Consider the following 17,459-nt stretch of genomic DNA (forward strand, 5'->3'; position numbering starts at 1 on the left):
TTTTACTTTTGTACTGTGAGTACATTGCAGATCCTGTACTTGCTTCTTCCTCTTATATTTCATTACAGAAGCTGAATCAGCACCCTTCTTTACCAGAGTCTGTTTGAACACAGTTATCAGTCCTTTACCTAAAAGAAAAGTATGTGAGTACTTGTTTCCAAACTCTGGTTTAACCTGCTGCATACACACATTTGTTATTCAGCCCAATGTCACACACTTTTCAAAGGGCTCAATCACCTTTGCATGCTGTTTTTTGTTTTTTTTTGGTAGGTGAAAAATCTGAACGTGCGTTCTGCAAACCAGACTATTTGTGGAATATCACAGACTCATGTGCTCAGTCGACTGTCGTTATGAGCAGCTGAGTTAGCCCAGAACAGTAAAGGAAGGGCCACACAGTAATAATTAAAGATTTTATTCACAAACAAACCAAAACCATGGCAGACGGTCGTGCATGTAGGCGGTGCAGAAAGGGAGAGAAAGTAAGCCTGGCTTATATACCCTTTCACTCAGGTGAAGCCAGTCACGGGTAGGTGGGCGGGTGACCACCAGACGGAGCCAAAACTCTGAAACTGAAACAAAATAACAGTACCAGGCAAAACACACTCACAGTCATGTGCATGTATATTTATAGTAAAGGGATATTTGTTAGGGCTGCAAATCACAATGAGGGATCTACAAGTTTAACTTTGAGCGTTAGGAAATGTTTCATAAATAAGACATTTATCACTGAACCTTTTTTTTTGGGTGGCTGACTGGGCCTGTGGATATGAAGATATTGAACGAAGAAGTTCCCTCTGTTTGTTTGTCTCTATGTAAATGAGGGAAGCATTCGTCTTTAAATTTAGGAAAGTTCAATATAAAAGTGCTGCAAATTTTCCATTTTTCATCATCTAACAATCATATTCTTACTGTAATAAAACAGAGCAGCTCTGGAGCGGAGGACTCAGATGAATGACTTTCATCCTTTATTCTAGTTTTTTATTATTAAACACATATTTTCTATTTCATTACTTTTAAACTATTTTAGTTAATTTGGCTAACATTTTAAATGTTTTATTATTAGCATTGATTTCTTATTTTATTTCCTGGTCCTTCATTTCTAGTCTCTTCTTATTCTTATCTCATCAATCTTTATTGTATTGTGATTTTATTGTGTTCTTATTGGTGTGCATTAGTCTCTAAATGATTTTTTTACAACATGCCTTTTGTCCATCACATGTCCGCTCCCTTGTAAAGAACTTTGAACTGTACCTGAATTTGTCTGAAGGTGCGTTTAAATAAAGTTTGATTGATTAAATCGTAGCTTATATCGAGCTAAAGTCGAGTGATGTTTATTAGACGTGTTTTAAAAAGTAAAAAGTAAGTAAAATCACATCAGGTCATCTTTAGTGAAGAATGTTCACCACTTTATCACTCTGACTAAAAGCTAAAGTCTTATCATTAATCATTACACCAGAGATATTCTTATGAGATATAAGGTTATATTTAGATCTGGACTTCTCATGAAATATATATTACATTCTTAAATTCACTGAAACCTTATTTTGAGACAACCTGTAACCTGGTGATGCATTCATGTGACAGTAAAGTTGAGAAAAAAAACAGGGTAGCTCATTACTATCAAACATTTCATCCATTTAAGATGCTTTACAGATTCAATAAAAAAAATTAAACAGAAAAAGTAAAATATTTCAAATTCACTGAATGTGTTTCATTTGTAATTCAAATATAACATGTATGTGTTTTGGTGTGCATAATTGTTTTTTCTGATTAAAATAACTTCTACTACTACAAGACATCAAAGGCTGCATATATCCTCCTTTTCAACCTGTTTCAATAAACACAAGCAGAGACATTTTAACGTTTGATACACAAATTGTAAGTTTTGCAGTTGTTGTTTGCAGGACGGAGTTTTTGACCATTAGCAGCTTGCATTTGTATATAAACTCTGTCAGATGTGATGTTGAAATGGAAACAACAGTTCTTCTGTTCTTGTTGTTGTATGTGGTCCATGATATTTTAGGAGGATTTGCAGGACCGGTTGTCAACCAAAATGTCACCACTGGACCATCTCACAAGAGGTAACATTGTGTTTGGTGTAAACAAGGAGGACAGCAGATGTGAACATTCTGATGGTGAAATGTTTCATACATGTAAATGGAAGAAGGTGAAGCCCCTCTCCGCCGTCTTCAGGAAATGGACTTGAGGTTGTGTGGGGTTTTTCGAGTCATCTGATTACTCAACCCGCTTTTACACCGCAGGTCACACCTACACATTCACACACTGATGGAGGAGGTTTCTATGTAACGTGACAATCAGAATGTACTAATCCATTCATACACATTCATACGCTGCTGACAAAGCAGCGGGAGCACCTTGGGGTTACGTGTCTTGACCCAAGGACACATTGGACATGTGACTACAGGAGCTGGGGATCGAACCACAACTTTCCAGTTGAGAGGTGACCGACTCTACCAACACAGTCGCCCACAGGAGGAACCCTTGAAGATGACGAAGGGGACAAGTCTCTCCTCAGAGTGTTTATGAACTGAAAATAAATTATTACCTCTAGATTGTTGTGGACAATAATGTACTTATATGTAGGCAACAATGGGGGTCCTCAGTCTCTCTAGCACCCATTGACTGTAAATATAGTAGCAACTTATTTCGGGGTCCTGGGCGGAAAAGTTTGGGAACCCCTGTCTTCAACAATCTATGTTGATTGAGAAGATATAATAAGTTATATATTTTAATTTAATCGATTTGTTTAAATGTATAGAAAACTATAGTACACATTAGAATTTGAATATCCACACTCCACACCAGTAGGTGGCGGAAATGCACCAACTCGTTGTTCGCGCACCGTCATAAAACCAAACAGAAGAAGAAGAAGAAGACGACGAGGAAGGCTACGTCACCATACTACGTCACACGCAGAGTGGGAAACTACACTGTTGTTATCATGTCGCAGTACTGTATTATTCAAGGATGTAAATCACGCAGAGCTCGAGAATGTGACTCAATGGTAACATTTCATTGCTTTCCGACTGATAAAGACCTACAAGAAGAATGGTTAAAGAAGACCCGGAAAGACAGAAAGCCAGATTTCAAGGTAAAAACACAGCACAATAAAGCTAACAGCTGTTAGCATTCAACTACTTCATGTGAAAGATTTCTTTAAACACGTAATACTTATAAGATAAAGATGGAACTCATTAATACTAGTTATTAATGCTTGTACTGTACACGTTTATATATTAGCATGAGGTAAAACTCAAGGGATTTATTACACACACTCCTCAGGAAACAGCTAACATTAGCATTCAGCCACCTCTTCTTCTTCTTCTACTGTTTCTTCTTCTTCTGTGTATTTAGAGGCGGTTAGCATCCCAAAAGCAGAGTATGGGCAGCACGTTTTGATACCGGTATTATTGAAGATTTCAGGAGAAGAGTTTCTCCATGGACAGTTATCTCAGATCACATAATGCTCCCTGTACAGCCTCACTTTTAAACAACACTACCCGCTGTGTTTGCACTTTAAGCATGTTTTGATACTCTTATTAATCCTTAAAGACAGGGTTGGTAACTTTCTCCAGATACACTTTTTAAGATTTTGGTTGAAATTGTCTTTAGGTCCTGATGTCACCAATGACACAGTTTATACTGTGAGTGGTAAATACTCAGGTTTTTTTAACATGTATTATGATAAAGTTTAGTGTTTACTTACCGCTGAATGAGTATGGCAAGCCCTTTTAACATTAAAACAGTCTGGCTGACAAGTAGCAATTTAGTTTTCACTAGTGGAAATGTTAATTCAAGATATCTGTAATTACATTCTTACATGTAATAATTCCAGGTCAAGATATCAATAATGTAATTTCAACTAGTAAGAATTGCATTTTAGAGATCTAGAATTAATTTATGATATCTGTAATGTTAGAACAATTGTAGATATCATAAATGAACTTTGTCACTAGTAAGAATAGAATTGTTGATATCAAGAATTAACATTTTTACTAGTGAAAATTGAGTTGTAGATATCATGAACTGGAATTGCGACATGTCAAAATGTCATTATGGATATGTCGACTTTGAATTACAACATGTCAAAATTGAATTACAGATATCTGTAATTCAGTTTGAATAGAAGTCAATGGCACAAGTTGACTAGTTGTAATTAAGTTACAGATATCTACAATGACCATTTCCACTAGTGAAAAATGAATTGTAGATATCTTTAATTAGATTTGTTACTAGTGAAAATTACATTGTGGATATGTCGGCTTGGAATTCTAACATGTCAAAAAGCAACTATTACCGCTAATACTTAAATGTCAAAAGGGCTTGCCATAGAATAAGACATCGGATGGGATAGGATAATTCTTCATTGATCATGAGACGATTTCAGAGGACGCATTTTCCCTTTACTGCACTGAGCCGGGTGGTAAGCCATCGGCACAGTTTATGAACATTCACTTAAATATTCTTCCCTTTTAATTTAATATTTTCCTTTCTTGGATTTCATTGTAATGCTTTTCCATCTCTTTACTTTCTATGACGACTTACTTTCTCTTGCTTATTAAGTTCCTTTTTCACAGTTTCCCTTCCCTACATTTACTAAAAATCCCCAAATAATGGCTGCACACACAAGAGAGACGTGTCCAGAGTTCAAGGAAATTCCCACAGTTCTTTCAAACTCATCTTCCCTCTCCATCTCCTTATTTCTCTTCTTCTTCTTCTGGGGTTTTTAGAGACGGTTGGCATCCAAAAATGATTTCCCCGTACGGCTGGATTGGTTGTATATGTACTTGAACTTTACATGAAAGAAAAATAATGTATCGATAAAATAATCCCACCTCGTCCCTTTCTAGCTTTCTCTTCGACCACAAACATATTCTGGGAACATTTTGTGACTTTACGCTCACTGCATCTCGTCTGTGCTGTTAATACAGGTTACATCAAATACAAGGGTGTGTTCCAAGCATTTTGCTGGAGACTGTTTCTGGTGGAACGAAAGGATTCGCAGGACATGTCTGATTCCAGGAAGTGTCCCCCATATCTTTCCATGGAACAAAATCTCATACCTGACCATACCTCTTACAAACCAGAAGTAAGTGAATGTGGGCTTTTTGCTGTTCGAACACATGTTTGGTTTATGTCTTTAATGAGATTAATGAGGTCTAAACTGTATTTCTACAGAGGTGAGGCGGCTGGAAATGTGACAATTGAGGTCACGGAATCCACAGAAGAAGAAGTTGACTTGCAGTAAGAAACTCTCATACTATCTGATTTTTTCCTGGAGATTCTGGAGTTGTTTTCTGATGCTTTTAATTGTGTCCTACAGACCGGAGATAGTTGTCACGTCTGCACCGTATGCTGACCACGACTACATACATTTGTCTCCACCTTTGGAAGAGCAGCTGGTGGCAGCACGACAGGAGATTTCCAGGCTTACTAAGGAAAAGAAAATGCTTTTGGCATCACGCTTTTGTCTGCAACGATTCCAGGACGATGCCAGGCTTTTGTATTTTTACACTGGATTTCAGGTGAATCTTAGAGTTAAAATAAGTACCTCTGCATCTGTATGTTTTCCTGTTTTTTAATAACATGCTTAATCATTTTGTTTTTTAGGACTATGGCACGCTAAACTCTGTCTACTTGTCCCTGGAGCCCACTGCAGAGCGCTTACAGAGGTGGAGCCAGGCACAGACAGTGACGGGGCAGGAGATGAGCAGGGCGGGCTTACAGGCAGAAAACTTGTCTTTGATCGATCAGTTCTTTCTCTTCCTCTGCCGTGTAAGAGAGGGAGCGTCTGAGGAATCCCTGGCAGAGCGTTTTCATGTCTCACAGTCGACAGTCAGTAGAGTGGTGACAACTTGGGCCAATTACCTGTTTTTCATGTTGGGGTCGTTGCCCGTGTGGCTCCACAGATCAGCTGTAAGTGAAATGATGCCACAGTGCTTTAAAGACTCCTATCCAAGAACGAGGGTTATCTTGGACTGTACGGAGGTCCGCATGGAGCGGGCCAGCTCAAAGAAGGTCAATCCTGAGAACTATTCAAACTACAATGGCTCCACCACCCTGAAGGGCTTGATTGGTGTGAGCCCCTCTGGAGAAATCACATTTGTGAGCAGCCTGTTTGAAGGGTCGATCTCTGCAGAGGAAATAACAAAACGCTCTGGGATCTTGTCCCTGCTGGAGGAGGGGGATGAGGTGATGGCTGATAACGGTTTCCTCATTAGTGATCTGCTGTCAGCCATCAATGTGTCTCTTGTTTCACCACCATTTCTGAATCAGAGGAGAAAGTCCATCAAGCAGGAAGCTTCCATCACTCAAAATAATGCAAAGTTAAGAATTCATGTAGAGAAAGCCAAACAACGAATGAAGCTAAACCGTATCTTTAATAGAGTTCTTCCCCATTCCCACCTGGGGACAGTTAACCAGTTGTGGTATGTGTGTGCCATGCTGGCTAATTTCCAAGTGCCTCTCTCTTAACCCACAGCCCTTCTCACACCTGAACTCCTGACAGTTTGACTTACCTGTTCACCCGTTGGTCACAGCGGGAGTTCTTCACTGTCGAGCAGGACATGATGTAAAATGCACAGCATCAAAATGGCGAACAAAGCAAAAAAATCAGACACTAAGACGACAGTTTGTGCCTTAATATCAGTGCTACAGGTCGTACATGTCGTACAGATTAGGACAAAGCTGAAATACGTGCAGGACGCGTGATTTAAATGTCATCACCCCCTCGTTTGTTTTGAATCTTCCTGAACATGACCTGCTGCATTCACACGTCGGCTCACATCGACTTTATGCAGAAATATTACCGGGGGGGATGGCAGTTAAGATTTAGTGTAACAACGGCTGTTTCCGTTCAAACATGCAGCTCATCCCAAACATATTGAGTATCTACTGTTTACTGTTTGACTGTCCGATTGTCGGCCATGTTTTGTACTTGACCATGTTTTTAATCTATTTGATGAAACTGTAATTTGAAAGACTGAAAATAACTTAATATAATCATGTGGTGAATATTTTTGTGCAATAAAAGTTTGGAAAATCTTTTTTAAAACATTTCCTTTCATGATTTCCATCTTAATCATATTGAGGTCGATGTTCATGGTTAAATACTAATCAGCCAGCCGATAACGACCAGTATTAGCATATCAAGTGCCTATCGTTATCGGCTAATTTTATCGCGAATATGTGCCGATATAACTAGAATTATTAACCAGTCAAACAGCATTTAATGTAAGTATCATTGTATTACACTGGCAGTTCTCTTTCACCAGCAGAGGGCGCTATATGGATTACAACAAGCATTATCATTCTCCAGAGTGTCCAGCGCTGATGCACGTTCATGCGTGTTTGTGTTTGATATAATGGGTCTTATGATGGTTGTTATGATGGTTATAATGGGTCTTATGATGGTTGTTATAATGGGTTTTATGATGGTTATAATGGGTCTTATGATTGTTGTTATAATGGTTATAATGGGACTTATGATGGTTATAATGGGTCTGATGATGGTTGTTATAATGGTTTTATGATGGTTATAATGGGTCTTATGGTTGTTATAATGGTTATAATTGGTCTTATGATGGTTATAATGGGTCTTATGATGGTTGTTATAATGGGTCTTATGATGGTTGTTAAGATGGTTATAATGGGTCTGATGATGGTTGTTATAATGGTTTTATGATGGTTATAATGAGTCTTATGATGGTTGTTATAATGGTTATAATGGGACTTATGATGGTTGTTATGATGGTTATAATGGGTATTATGATGGTTGTTATGATGGTTATAATGGGTATTATGATGGTTGTTATGATGGTTATAAGGGGTCTGATGATGGTTGTTATAATGGTTTTATGATGGTTATAATGGGTCTTATGATGGTTGTTATAATGGTTATAATGGGACTTATGATGGTTGTTATGATGGTTATAATGGGTATTATGATGGTTGTTATGATGGTTATAATGGGTATTATGATGGTTGTTATGATGGTTATAATGGGTCTGATGATGGTTGTTATAATGGTTTTATGATGGTTATAATGGGTCTTATGATGGTTGTTATGATGGTTATAATGGGTATTATGATGGTTGTTATGATGGTTATAATGGATCTTATGATGGTTGTTATGATGGTTATAATGGGTCTTATGATGGTTGTTATAATGGTTATAATGGGTCTTATGATGGTTGTTATGGGTCTTATGATGGTTGTTATAATGGTTATAATGGGTCTTATGATGGTTGTTATGATGCTTATAATGGGTCTTATGATGGTTGTTATGATGGTTATAATGGGTTTTATGATGGTTATAATGGGTCTTATGATGGTTGTTATGATGGTTATAATGGGTCTTATGATGGTTGTTATAATGGTTATAATGGGTCTTATGATGGTTGTTATGATGGGTCTTATGATGGTTGTTATGATGGTTGTTATGATGGTTATAATGGGTCTTATGATGGTTGTTATGATGGGTATAATGGGTCTTATGATAGTTGTTATGATGGTTATAATGGGTCTTATGATGGTTGTTATGATGGTTATAATGGGTCTTATGATGGTTGTTATGATGGTTATAATGGGTCTCATGATGGTTGTTATAATGGTTATAATGGGTCTTATGATGGTTATAATGGGTTTTATGATGGTTGTTATGATGGCTATAATGGGTCTTATGATGGTTGTTATGATGGTTATAATGGGTCTTATGATGGTTGTTATGATGGGTCTTATGATGGTTGTTATGATGGTTGTTATGATGGTTATAATGGGTCTCATGATGGTTGTTATAATGGTTATAATGGGTCTTATGATGGTTATAATGGGTTTTATGATGGTTGTTATGATGGCTATAATGGGTCTTATGATGGTTGTTATGATGGGTCTTATGATGGTTGTTATGATGGTTGTTATGATGGTTTTAATGGGTCTTATGATGGTTGTTATGATGGGTATAATGGGTCTTATGATAGTTGTTATGATGGTTATAATGGGTCTTATGATGGTTGTTATGATGGTTATAATGGGTCTTATGATGGTTGTTATGATGGTTATAATGGGTCTTATGATGTTGTTATGATGGTTATAATGGGTCTCATGATGGTTGTTATAATGGTTATAATGGGTCTTATGATGGTTATAATGGGTTTTATGATGGTTGTTATGATGGCTATAATGGGTCTTATGATGGTTGTTATAATGGTTATAATGGGACTTATGATGGTTGTTATGATGGTTATAATGGGTATTATGATGGTTGTTATGATGGTTATAATGGGTATTATGATGGTTGTTATGATGGTTATAATGGGTCTGATGATGGTTGTTATAATGGTTTTATGATGGTTATAATGGGTCTTATGATGGTTGTTATGATGGTTATAATGGGTCTTATGGTTGTTATGATGGTTATAATGGATCTTATGATGGTTGTTATGATGGTTATAATGGGTCTTATGATGGTTGTTATAATGGTTATAATGGGTCTTATGATGGTTGTTATGATGGTTATAATGGGTCTTATGATGGTTGTTATAATGGTTATAATGGGTCTTATGATGGTTGTTATGATGCTTATAATGGGTCTTATGATGGTTGTTATGATGGTTATAATGGGTTTTATGATGGTTATAATGGGTCTTATGATGGTTGTTATGATGGTTATAATGGGTCTTATGATGGTTGTTATAATGGTTATAATGGGTCTTATGATGGTTGTTATGATGGTTATAATGGGTCTTATGATGGTTGTTATGATGGGTCTTATGATGGTTGTTATGATGGTTGTTATGATGGTTATAATGGGTCTTATGATGGTTGTTATGATGGGTCTTATGATGGTTGTTATGATGGTTATAATGGGTCTTATGATGGTTGTTATGATGGGTCTTATGATGGTTGTTATGATGGTTATAATGGGTCTTATGATGGTTGTTATGGGGGGCCTTATGATGGGTCTTATGATGGTTGTTATGATGGGTCTTATGATGGTTGTTATGATGGTTATAATGGGTCTTATGATGGTTGTTATGATGGTTATAATGGCTCTTATGATGGGTCTTATGATAGTTGTTATGATGGTTATAATGGGTCTTATGATGGTTGTTATGATGGTTATAATGGGTCTTATGATGGTTGTTATGATGGTTATAATGGGTCTCATGATGGTTGTTATAATGGTTATAATGGGTCTTATGATGGTTATAATGGGTTTTATGATGGTTGTTATGATGGCTATAATGGGTCTTATGATGGTTGTTATGATGGTTGTTATGATGGGTCTTATGATGGTTGTTATGATGGGTCTCATGATGGTTGTTATGATGGTTATGATGGTTGTTATGATGGTTGTTATGATGGGTCTTATGATGGTTGTTATGATGGGTCTTATGATGGTTGTTATGATGGGTCTTATGATGGTTGTTATGATGGTTATGATGGTTGTTATGATGGGTCTTATGATGGTTGTTATGATGGTTATGATGGTTGTTATGATGGTTGTTATGATGGGTCTTATGATGGTTGTTTTGATGGGTCTTATGATGGTTGTTTTGTTGGTTATGATGGTTGTTATGATGGTTGTTATGATGGGTCTCATGATGGTTGTTATGATGGTTCTTATGATGGTTGTTTTGATGGGTCTTATGATGGTTGTTATGATTGTTGTTATGATGGGTCTTATGATGGTTGTTATGATGGTTATAATGGGTGTTATGATGGCTGTTATGATGGTTATAATGGGTGTTATGATGGTTGTTATGATGGTTATAATGGGTCTTATTATGGTTGTTATGATGGGTCTTATGATGGTTATAATGGGTGTTATGATGGTTGTTATGATGGTTATAATGGGTGTTATGATGGTTGTTATGATGGTTATAATGGGTCTTATTATGGTTGTTATAATGGGTCTTATTATGGTTGTTATGATGGGTCTTATGATGGTTGGGTTAAAGAAGTTTGTTGGGTATTTTGTTGAATTGGTTCTTTTGCTGTTGGGTTGTTTTTTGTTGTTGTGGTTACTTAATGTTCTTCTGTGTTTCGGTTCTTTTGCTTTGTTCTTATTTTGCTTTCGCTGTATGTCAAATCACTTTGTAAACCTGTGTTTTTTAAGGTGCTAGGCTATATAAAGGGAGTAGCTCAGGTGGCAGTAGGTCAATCTGAAGGGACTTGGGTTGGGAACCGGATCGGGTCGCTGATGGTCCCGGTGTGGACCAAAGTATGAAACTTGGTCTGGTTGCTGGAGAGGTGCCAAGTCACTTCCCTGGTACTGTCGATGTGCCCTTGAGCAAGCAGCTCAGGCGTGCTCCCTGTGGCAGCCACACATCTCTCCATTAATTCATGTCCACAGGTCCTGTTTGTGTATGTATGTGATTCGGGCCTAAGTGTGTAAGAAGCTTGTCTCGCAATAACAGAGTGATATATGTATATATATATGTGTATATATATATATATATATATATATATATATTATATTCATTATTATAATTATTATTAATAACAACTCTGGGCCACACTTCAACACAGTAGGTGGCGCTAATGCACCTGAAAGCTGAGGGTCACCCGCCATAAAAAATACGGACAGCCGAAGAAGAAGAGAACATTTCCTGTGACGTCACGCTCCGAGTGGGAAACTCGTCAGTTGTTATCATGTGGGGATGTTGTATAAAAGGTTGTAAATCAGATAAACGTCGAATATCTGATTACATGACGTTGACATTTCATCGCTTCCCGGCTAACAAGAAACTACGAAAACAATGGCTGGTGAAAACCCGGAAGGACAGGGAACCAGATTTCGAGGTAAAAAAAACCCAAAACAACCCACCATCAGAAAACAGCTAGAGTTAGCATTCAGCTACTTCATAGCTAACAATTTACTTTTATGACTCTGATTTAGATTTGAAAGTAACAGTAATTGTAGATATAAACGCATTAATAAAAGTCTTAGGTAAAGCTGTGTAACTCTCTTTGCAAACCGACCTCAGGAAACAGATAAATACAGGATGTTCAGTTTCAATGTTGATTTTTAGATGAAAAAAAGAAGAAGTTAAATCAGGTCCAAGACCCTCTTTCAGAAGGCTAACATATAACAACAAGGTTTGTTTAATGATAATAATATATAAAACATCTGATGAGTCATCTTCTCAGTATTGTAAATCTTCTCCAGTAACTCCCAACATATAAATTTCTCTCAGCGTACCCAACAATTTAAATTCCCTTTGGATTGTCTTCCTGCTTCAGCTGCACAGTTTATCACCATTGCATCCATTGATTTTTTGAGAGTGTTACACATACAAGACACCTCTAGTATATGAAATGTAGACGTTAACGTGCATCCTCAACACATTTATACAGGTGAGGAGAAAATCAAAGGATGTAGAAGCTTGCACAGTAGGGCTGGAAATCTTTGAGTGTCTCACGATTCGATTCAGAATCTATTTTCGATTCAAAACGATTATGGATCCATTCATTGATTCAAAGTCTATTTTTAAATGATACATCAGGATCTACCTCCAGTCATCTGTGAGACTCGCTGAATGTCTTGCTGCTCCATTTGGCGTTCTACTGAGTTAAAGATTTTTGGAAGTTTTGAATTTATTTAAAAAATCTCAGAAGATCAGAATCTCCATTTTAACATAAATCGATTTTCCCTCCTCTATTGCACTATAACACAAGTGGTGCAGCTCTCTCTCTGACCAACCTTTAAACACGTTCTTCTTTAACCAGGACTGTTTTGAGACGTTGTGCTCACTGGATACTTTTTTTCTGTCACGGTCAAACAGATTAAATCGGGCGTAGGTGTTTGTTCTAAGCATTTCACCGGAGACTGTTTTCGGTGGCATGAAGACTCTCAAAAGAGAGGCCTGGTTCCAGGAAGTGTCCCTCAGCTGTTTCCATGGAACAAAGTCGCTTACGTTAAGATACCTCTTGTTAACAGCATGTAAGTGATGTGTGATTTCATTACCGCACAAAAGCGTGTTTCATTTATTTATTTCCATCTGCTATGAGGATTAATGAGGTGTAAACTTCATATTGTTACAGACCTGAGCCTGGAGAAGTGATCACTGAGGCTGCTGGTTCCACACAGGATGCTGATAAGTAAGACACTTTCATATTCCCTGATTTCGCCCAGAGATGCTGAGATTCACACATATTTTGGAATCGATGTTCTCTGATTGTTTAATTGTTTCCCGTAGACCAGAGGACATGCCGGCACCTCTTGCTGACCATGACTACGTGAAGCTTCCTGTTTCTGTGGCAGAACAGCTGGAGGCAGCACAACGGGAGATTGCCAAGCTTACTGAGGAAACTGACGAGCTTTTGGTCTCGCGCTTTTGTCTGCAGCGATTCCAGGATGATGCCAAACTGTTGACCTTCTACACCGGATTTCAGGTGAATCAAGAAGTGCAGTGATCATGGGGTGACTTGCAGAAATGCTTATAAACTGGGGACGAATGGGAATCAAAGCTGTGGAGTCTAATGATGATATCTTTCTCATAAGTTTGGGTTTTAAAATAGTCTTACAGTACAACCTCACAGTAAATTTGATATAAAAAAAGTGTGCAGCAACCAAGTAAACTCACAGAGCCACATCAGTGTGTTCATAAGTAACTTCAATTTCACTTAATAAAAAAGATTAAAGGAGCAATCTGTAAGATATCTACTGAATAGAATGATAAAGTGACCTTACTATATGATCAGACATTAAGGAAACATGCTATGTTGAAGTGCTGGCTTCTCTGACAACAATGCAGCAGCCAGTATGTCCTCCTTCAAACTGTAGATTCTGGTCCTGAATGATCTGGATTTGTTTGGACCAGAGAAGGTAGACGGTTTTAAGACACCCCCACACAGCCGTTTTGGACGCCCCTCTGTTTGCCAGATATGAGAGCAGTTATCAGGTCAAACCAACAGGTGTTGCAGTGATGGAAGCGGGCAAGAGAAGTGGTTCAAATAGAAGTGATTGTACCCGACCTAAAAAGCCTCTGCATGTTTCTAATAAGCTCCACGAGCAGAAACGTGCTCAAACTAGGATCAATATTGGAGATGCTTTTGAAAAATGGAGAGAGGTTAGAACACAGAAAGGTTTACAGACCGATACAGAGCTGGATAAACACTGAAGCTTCAGTGTCCACCACATGGTAACCTGTGTGAGCATCGACTCTAGAGAGGAGGGGGCGGGGGGAGACAGCTCTCTACAATGTTTAGAATTTGGACTGCAGTACCCATTTTCAACACTAGGTGTCAGAGTAACATATTGATTCTTTAAATGCATCTGTGTGCTATATTATGTTATTTTTAGGGCTGTTTAAATAACATTAATGTCTATAATACAATCGGATACATTTGACTCCACAGCAGCTTTGTTAACATGTTGAAAACACAATCTTTAAATCTTATTGAATTATAATTTCTTATATTCTATCTGAGTGAACAAGACCATTTGCTATTGATTAATAAGTGGACGGTTTTCCCTCACGCTCTCCTTCCGTACTTGTTGTTAAGAAGGACTACACACACACTACTGAAACACACACACACACCTCAGAGTATATAGAGGCATGCTCAGGTACATACAGTATGTTCATTAGTGAAGGAACAAAACAAGACAAACATAGATATGTGCAACAACAACTTGGGCAACATGAATGAATAATCTCCAACATAGGACACAATACAGTTAAAGTTACCAAGAGTAGGTGCAGCATCAGTGTTGAATTCATGAAGAAGAAACTCATCTTTTGTGACAGAATGTTCTGCAGTTTGAAAAAGGGAGCGAGACGTCCAGAGAGAGAGGGGCGTGTGGCAAACAGATGTGTGCAAAGAGTGGAGGTGTGAGGGTGTTTGAGCAGAACTAAAGAGAACCGACGTGATGAGAACAAACTTAGGTCATCTTTATTAATGAATCACAAGCGCCGTTCATTGAACATGGAGCAACTCAAAGTACTTTGTTAAAAAAACAGAGCATTTGAACATTATGAGGAAAAATAATATATTGATATACAACATAAAGGCCCAACGTTCATTCATTTTACCATCATGACTTTGTTTAATGCAAATATCCCCCCTCTTTAGACTCAAGTCTTTTCCTAAGGTCGCTTTTTAACCACCATATTATTTAAAAAAAACATTTCTAAGGGTTAATATGAAGGAGAAAGGAGAACATTAAAACAATTACAGTGAGAAATGAGCAAATTCAGAATAAAGAAATGCAGAAAGTCTATCTGAAATGCAATTCTACTCATTATTGATATACCAGTAACACTCATCTTTTTTGTTTTCTAGGACTACGTCACGTTAAAATGCGTCTACTTGTCCCTGGAGCCCACTGCAGAGCGCTTACAGAGGTGGAGCCAGGCACAGACAGTGACGGGGCAGGAGATGAGCAGGGCGGGCTTACAGGCAGAAAACTTGTCTTTGATCGATCAGTTCTTTCTCTTCCTCTGCCGTGTAAGAGAGGGAGCGTCTGAGGAATCCCTGGCAGAGCGTTTTCATGTCTCACAGTCGACAGTCAGTAGAGTGGTGACAACTTGGGCCAATTACCTGTTTTTCATGTTGGGGTCGTTGCCCGTGTGGCTCCACAGATCAGCTGTAAATGAAATGATGCCACAGTGCTTTAAAGACTCCTATCCAAGAACGAGGGTTATCTTGGACTGTACGGAGGTCCGCATGGAGCGGGCCAGCTCAAAGAAGGTCAATCCTGAGAACTATTCAAACTACAATGGCTCCACCACCCTGAAGGGCTTGATTGGTGTGAGCCCCTCTGGAGAAATCACATTTGTGAGCAGCCTGTTTGAAGGGTCGATCTCTGCAGAGGAAATAACAAAACGCTCTGGGATCTTGTCCCTGCTGGAGGAGGGGGATGAGGTGATGGCTGATAACGGTTTCCTCATTAGTGATCTGCTGTCAGCCATCAATGTGTCTCTTGTCTCGCCGCCATTTCTGAATCAGAGGAGAAAGTCCATCAAGCAGGAAGCTTCCATCACTAAAAATAATGCAAAGTTGAAAGCTCACATAGAGAGAGCATTACACAGAATCAAGCAGTACCAGATATTTGACGGAGTTCTTCCCCGGTCCCTCCTGGGGTCCGTTAACCAGCTGTGGTATGTGTGTGCCATGCTGACTCATTTTCAAGGGTCTCTCTCTTAACCTACAGCCCTTTTTAACACGTTCACTCCAGAACATGTCAGGACTAGCTGTCCTGTTCACACACGCCTCTCATTGCGGCAGACTTTTACAGTCAGGCAGAATCTGGGAGGGGATCTTAGGAGTGCAGGAAATGATGTCGAGAGGACAACGTGGAAATGACAGACAAAGCAAAAGAGTCCGACCCTGTGAGGACGATTTGTGCCTGTCACGGTAGATAGAAAAGAAAATGAGACGGTTGCTAGGGAAGCGGCTCCGAAGGACTAACTGTAAACATATCAATCTGTCGAAGGAAGTCCGGTGATAAGACAAAGACCCTTCCACTTAGCGTCATGGTACCGCTAACCCTGTCAAGGCTCCACTACACAATAACAACCCGCTGACTATTCATGATCTCTGACTTAAACCACATCTGTGCTCTTTCAGTTTACATCTGTCAGCATGTGTTTTACTTGACCACATTTTTTATCTTTTTGATGAAATTGTCTTTTTAAAGAGCAAAATGTACTTTATATATTTATACTGCAAATCATTTTTTTAAAGGAAATAAAAACTTCATAAAGGAAATGATCCTTTGTATGATTCATAACAAATCATGACTCGCTTAATGTAAAAGCACCTGTCAGTATTTTATGATTGGTCAAAAAGCTCCAGCAACACTTGACCCCAGACTTATGAAGACCACGAGCTGAAACATGTCGGTCTAATAAAGTTCTTAAAACAACAAGTGCTGCTGGAGCTTTTTGTCCTCTTCTAGCCGTTCACTCTTCATGCTCCTTGGAAGTTGGTGAAGTGGTGCCAGAAAAATCCCACTCTGCTTTTTCAGTATTTTAGAATTGGTTATGAAACAGGCCGATACGTCCGTACGACTTGCAAAAGCAAACGGAAACAGAACCATCAGCAACAAGACTGATTTATGTTTGTTTCTGTTTCACATGCCGGTAACCGCTGCCACAGGAGAGTGTCAGATAAGAAGATTAACGGCACACTGCGGAAACAGAAAAGATTCACAATGAGGGTCGTGTTAGACTGTTGAAAAACGGCAGGATGTGTTTTTACTTCTGAAAATGCTACTTACATGATTAAAGGACAAACTGACCAAAGAGATGGACTTACCTCTTAGTCAACAGAGCACCCCAAAATCAACACAAACAGAAAGTTTCTCACAGGAGCTTTTAATGGTTTATTGTGATGATGATAATGAAGACTCATACATACCTATAAGAGAAGGAATAACATGTCACAGAGACAAAAAGTCAGACGACTCCTTTGGTCGTGCAGGTGAG

At 38.5% G+C, this 17,459-nt stretch overlaps 2 protein-coding genes across 2 annotated transcripts; both read left to right on the top strand.

Moving 5' to 3' along the window:
• Nucleotides 1–2,909: 2,909 nt before the first annotated feature.
• LOC132988508 (uncharacterized) lies at nucleotides 2,910–7,075 on the top strand. The gene is made up of 5 exons (XM_061055948.1): nucleotides 2,910–3,112; nucleotides 4,953–5,110; nucleotides 5,200–5,265; nucleotides 5,345–5,546; nucleotides 5,632–7,075. The coding sequence occupies exons 1-5, from the start codon at nucleotides 2,963–2,965 to the stop codon at nucleotides 6,493–6,495; spliced, it is 1,440 nt and encodes a 479-aa protein (XP_060911931.1). The 5' UTR covers nucleotides 2,910–2,962; the 3' UTR covers nucleotides 6,496–7,075.
• A 4,544-nt stretch (nucleotides 7,076–11,619) lies between these two features.
• On the top strand, nucleotides 11,620–16,740 carry LOC132988510 (uncharacterized). The gene is made up of 5 exons (XM_061055949.1): nucleotides 11,620–11,826; nucleotides 12,810–12,967; nucleotides 13,069–13,125; nucleotides 13,224–13,419; nucleotides 15,313–16,740. The coding sequence occupies exons 1-5, from the start codon at nucleotides 11,677–11,679 to the stop codon at nucleotides 16,174–16,176; spliced, it is 1,425 nt and encodes a 474-aa protein (XP_060911932.1). The 5' UTR covers nucleotides 11,620–11,676; the 3' UTR covers nucleotides 16,177–16,740.
• Nucleotides 16,741–17,459: the final 719 nt, after the last annotated feature.

Source organism: Labrus mixtus, chromosome 14 (assembly GCF_963584025.1).
Source record: "Labrus mixtus chromosome 14, fLabMix1.1, whole genome shotgun sequence".
NCBI classification, from domain to species: domain Eukaryota; kingdom Metazoa; phylum Chordata; class Actinopteri; order Labriformes; family Labridae; genus Labrus; species Labrus mixtus.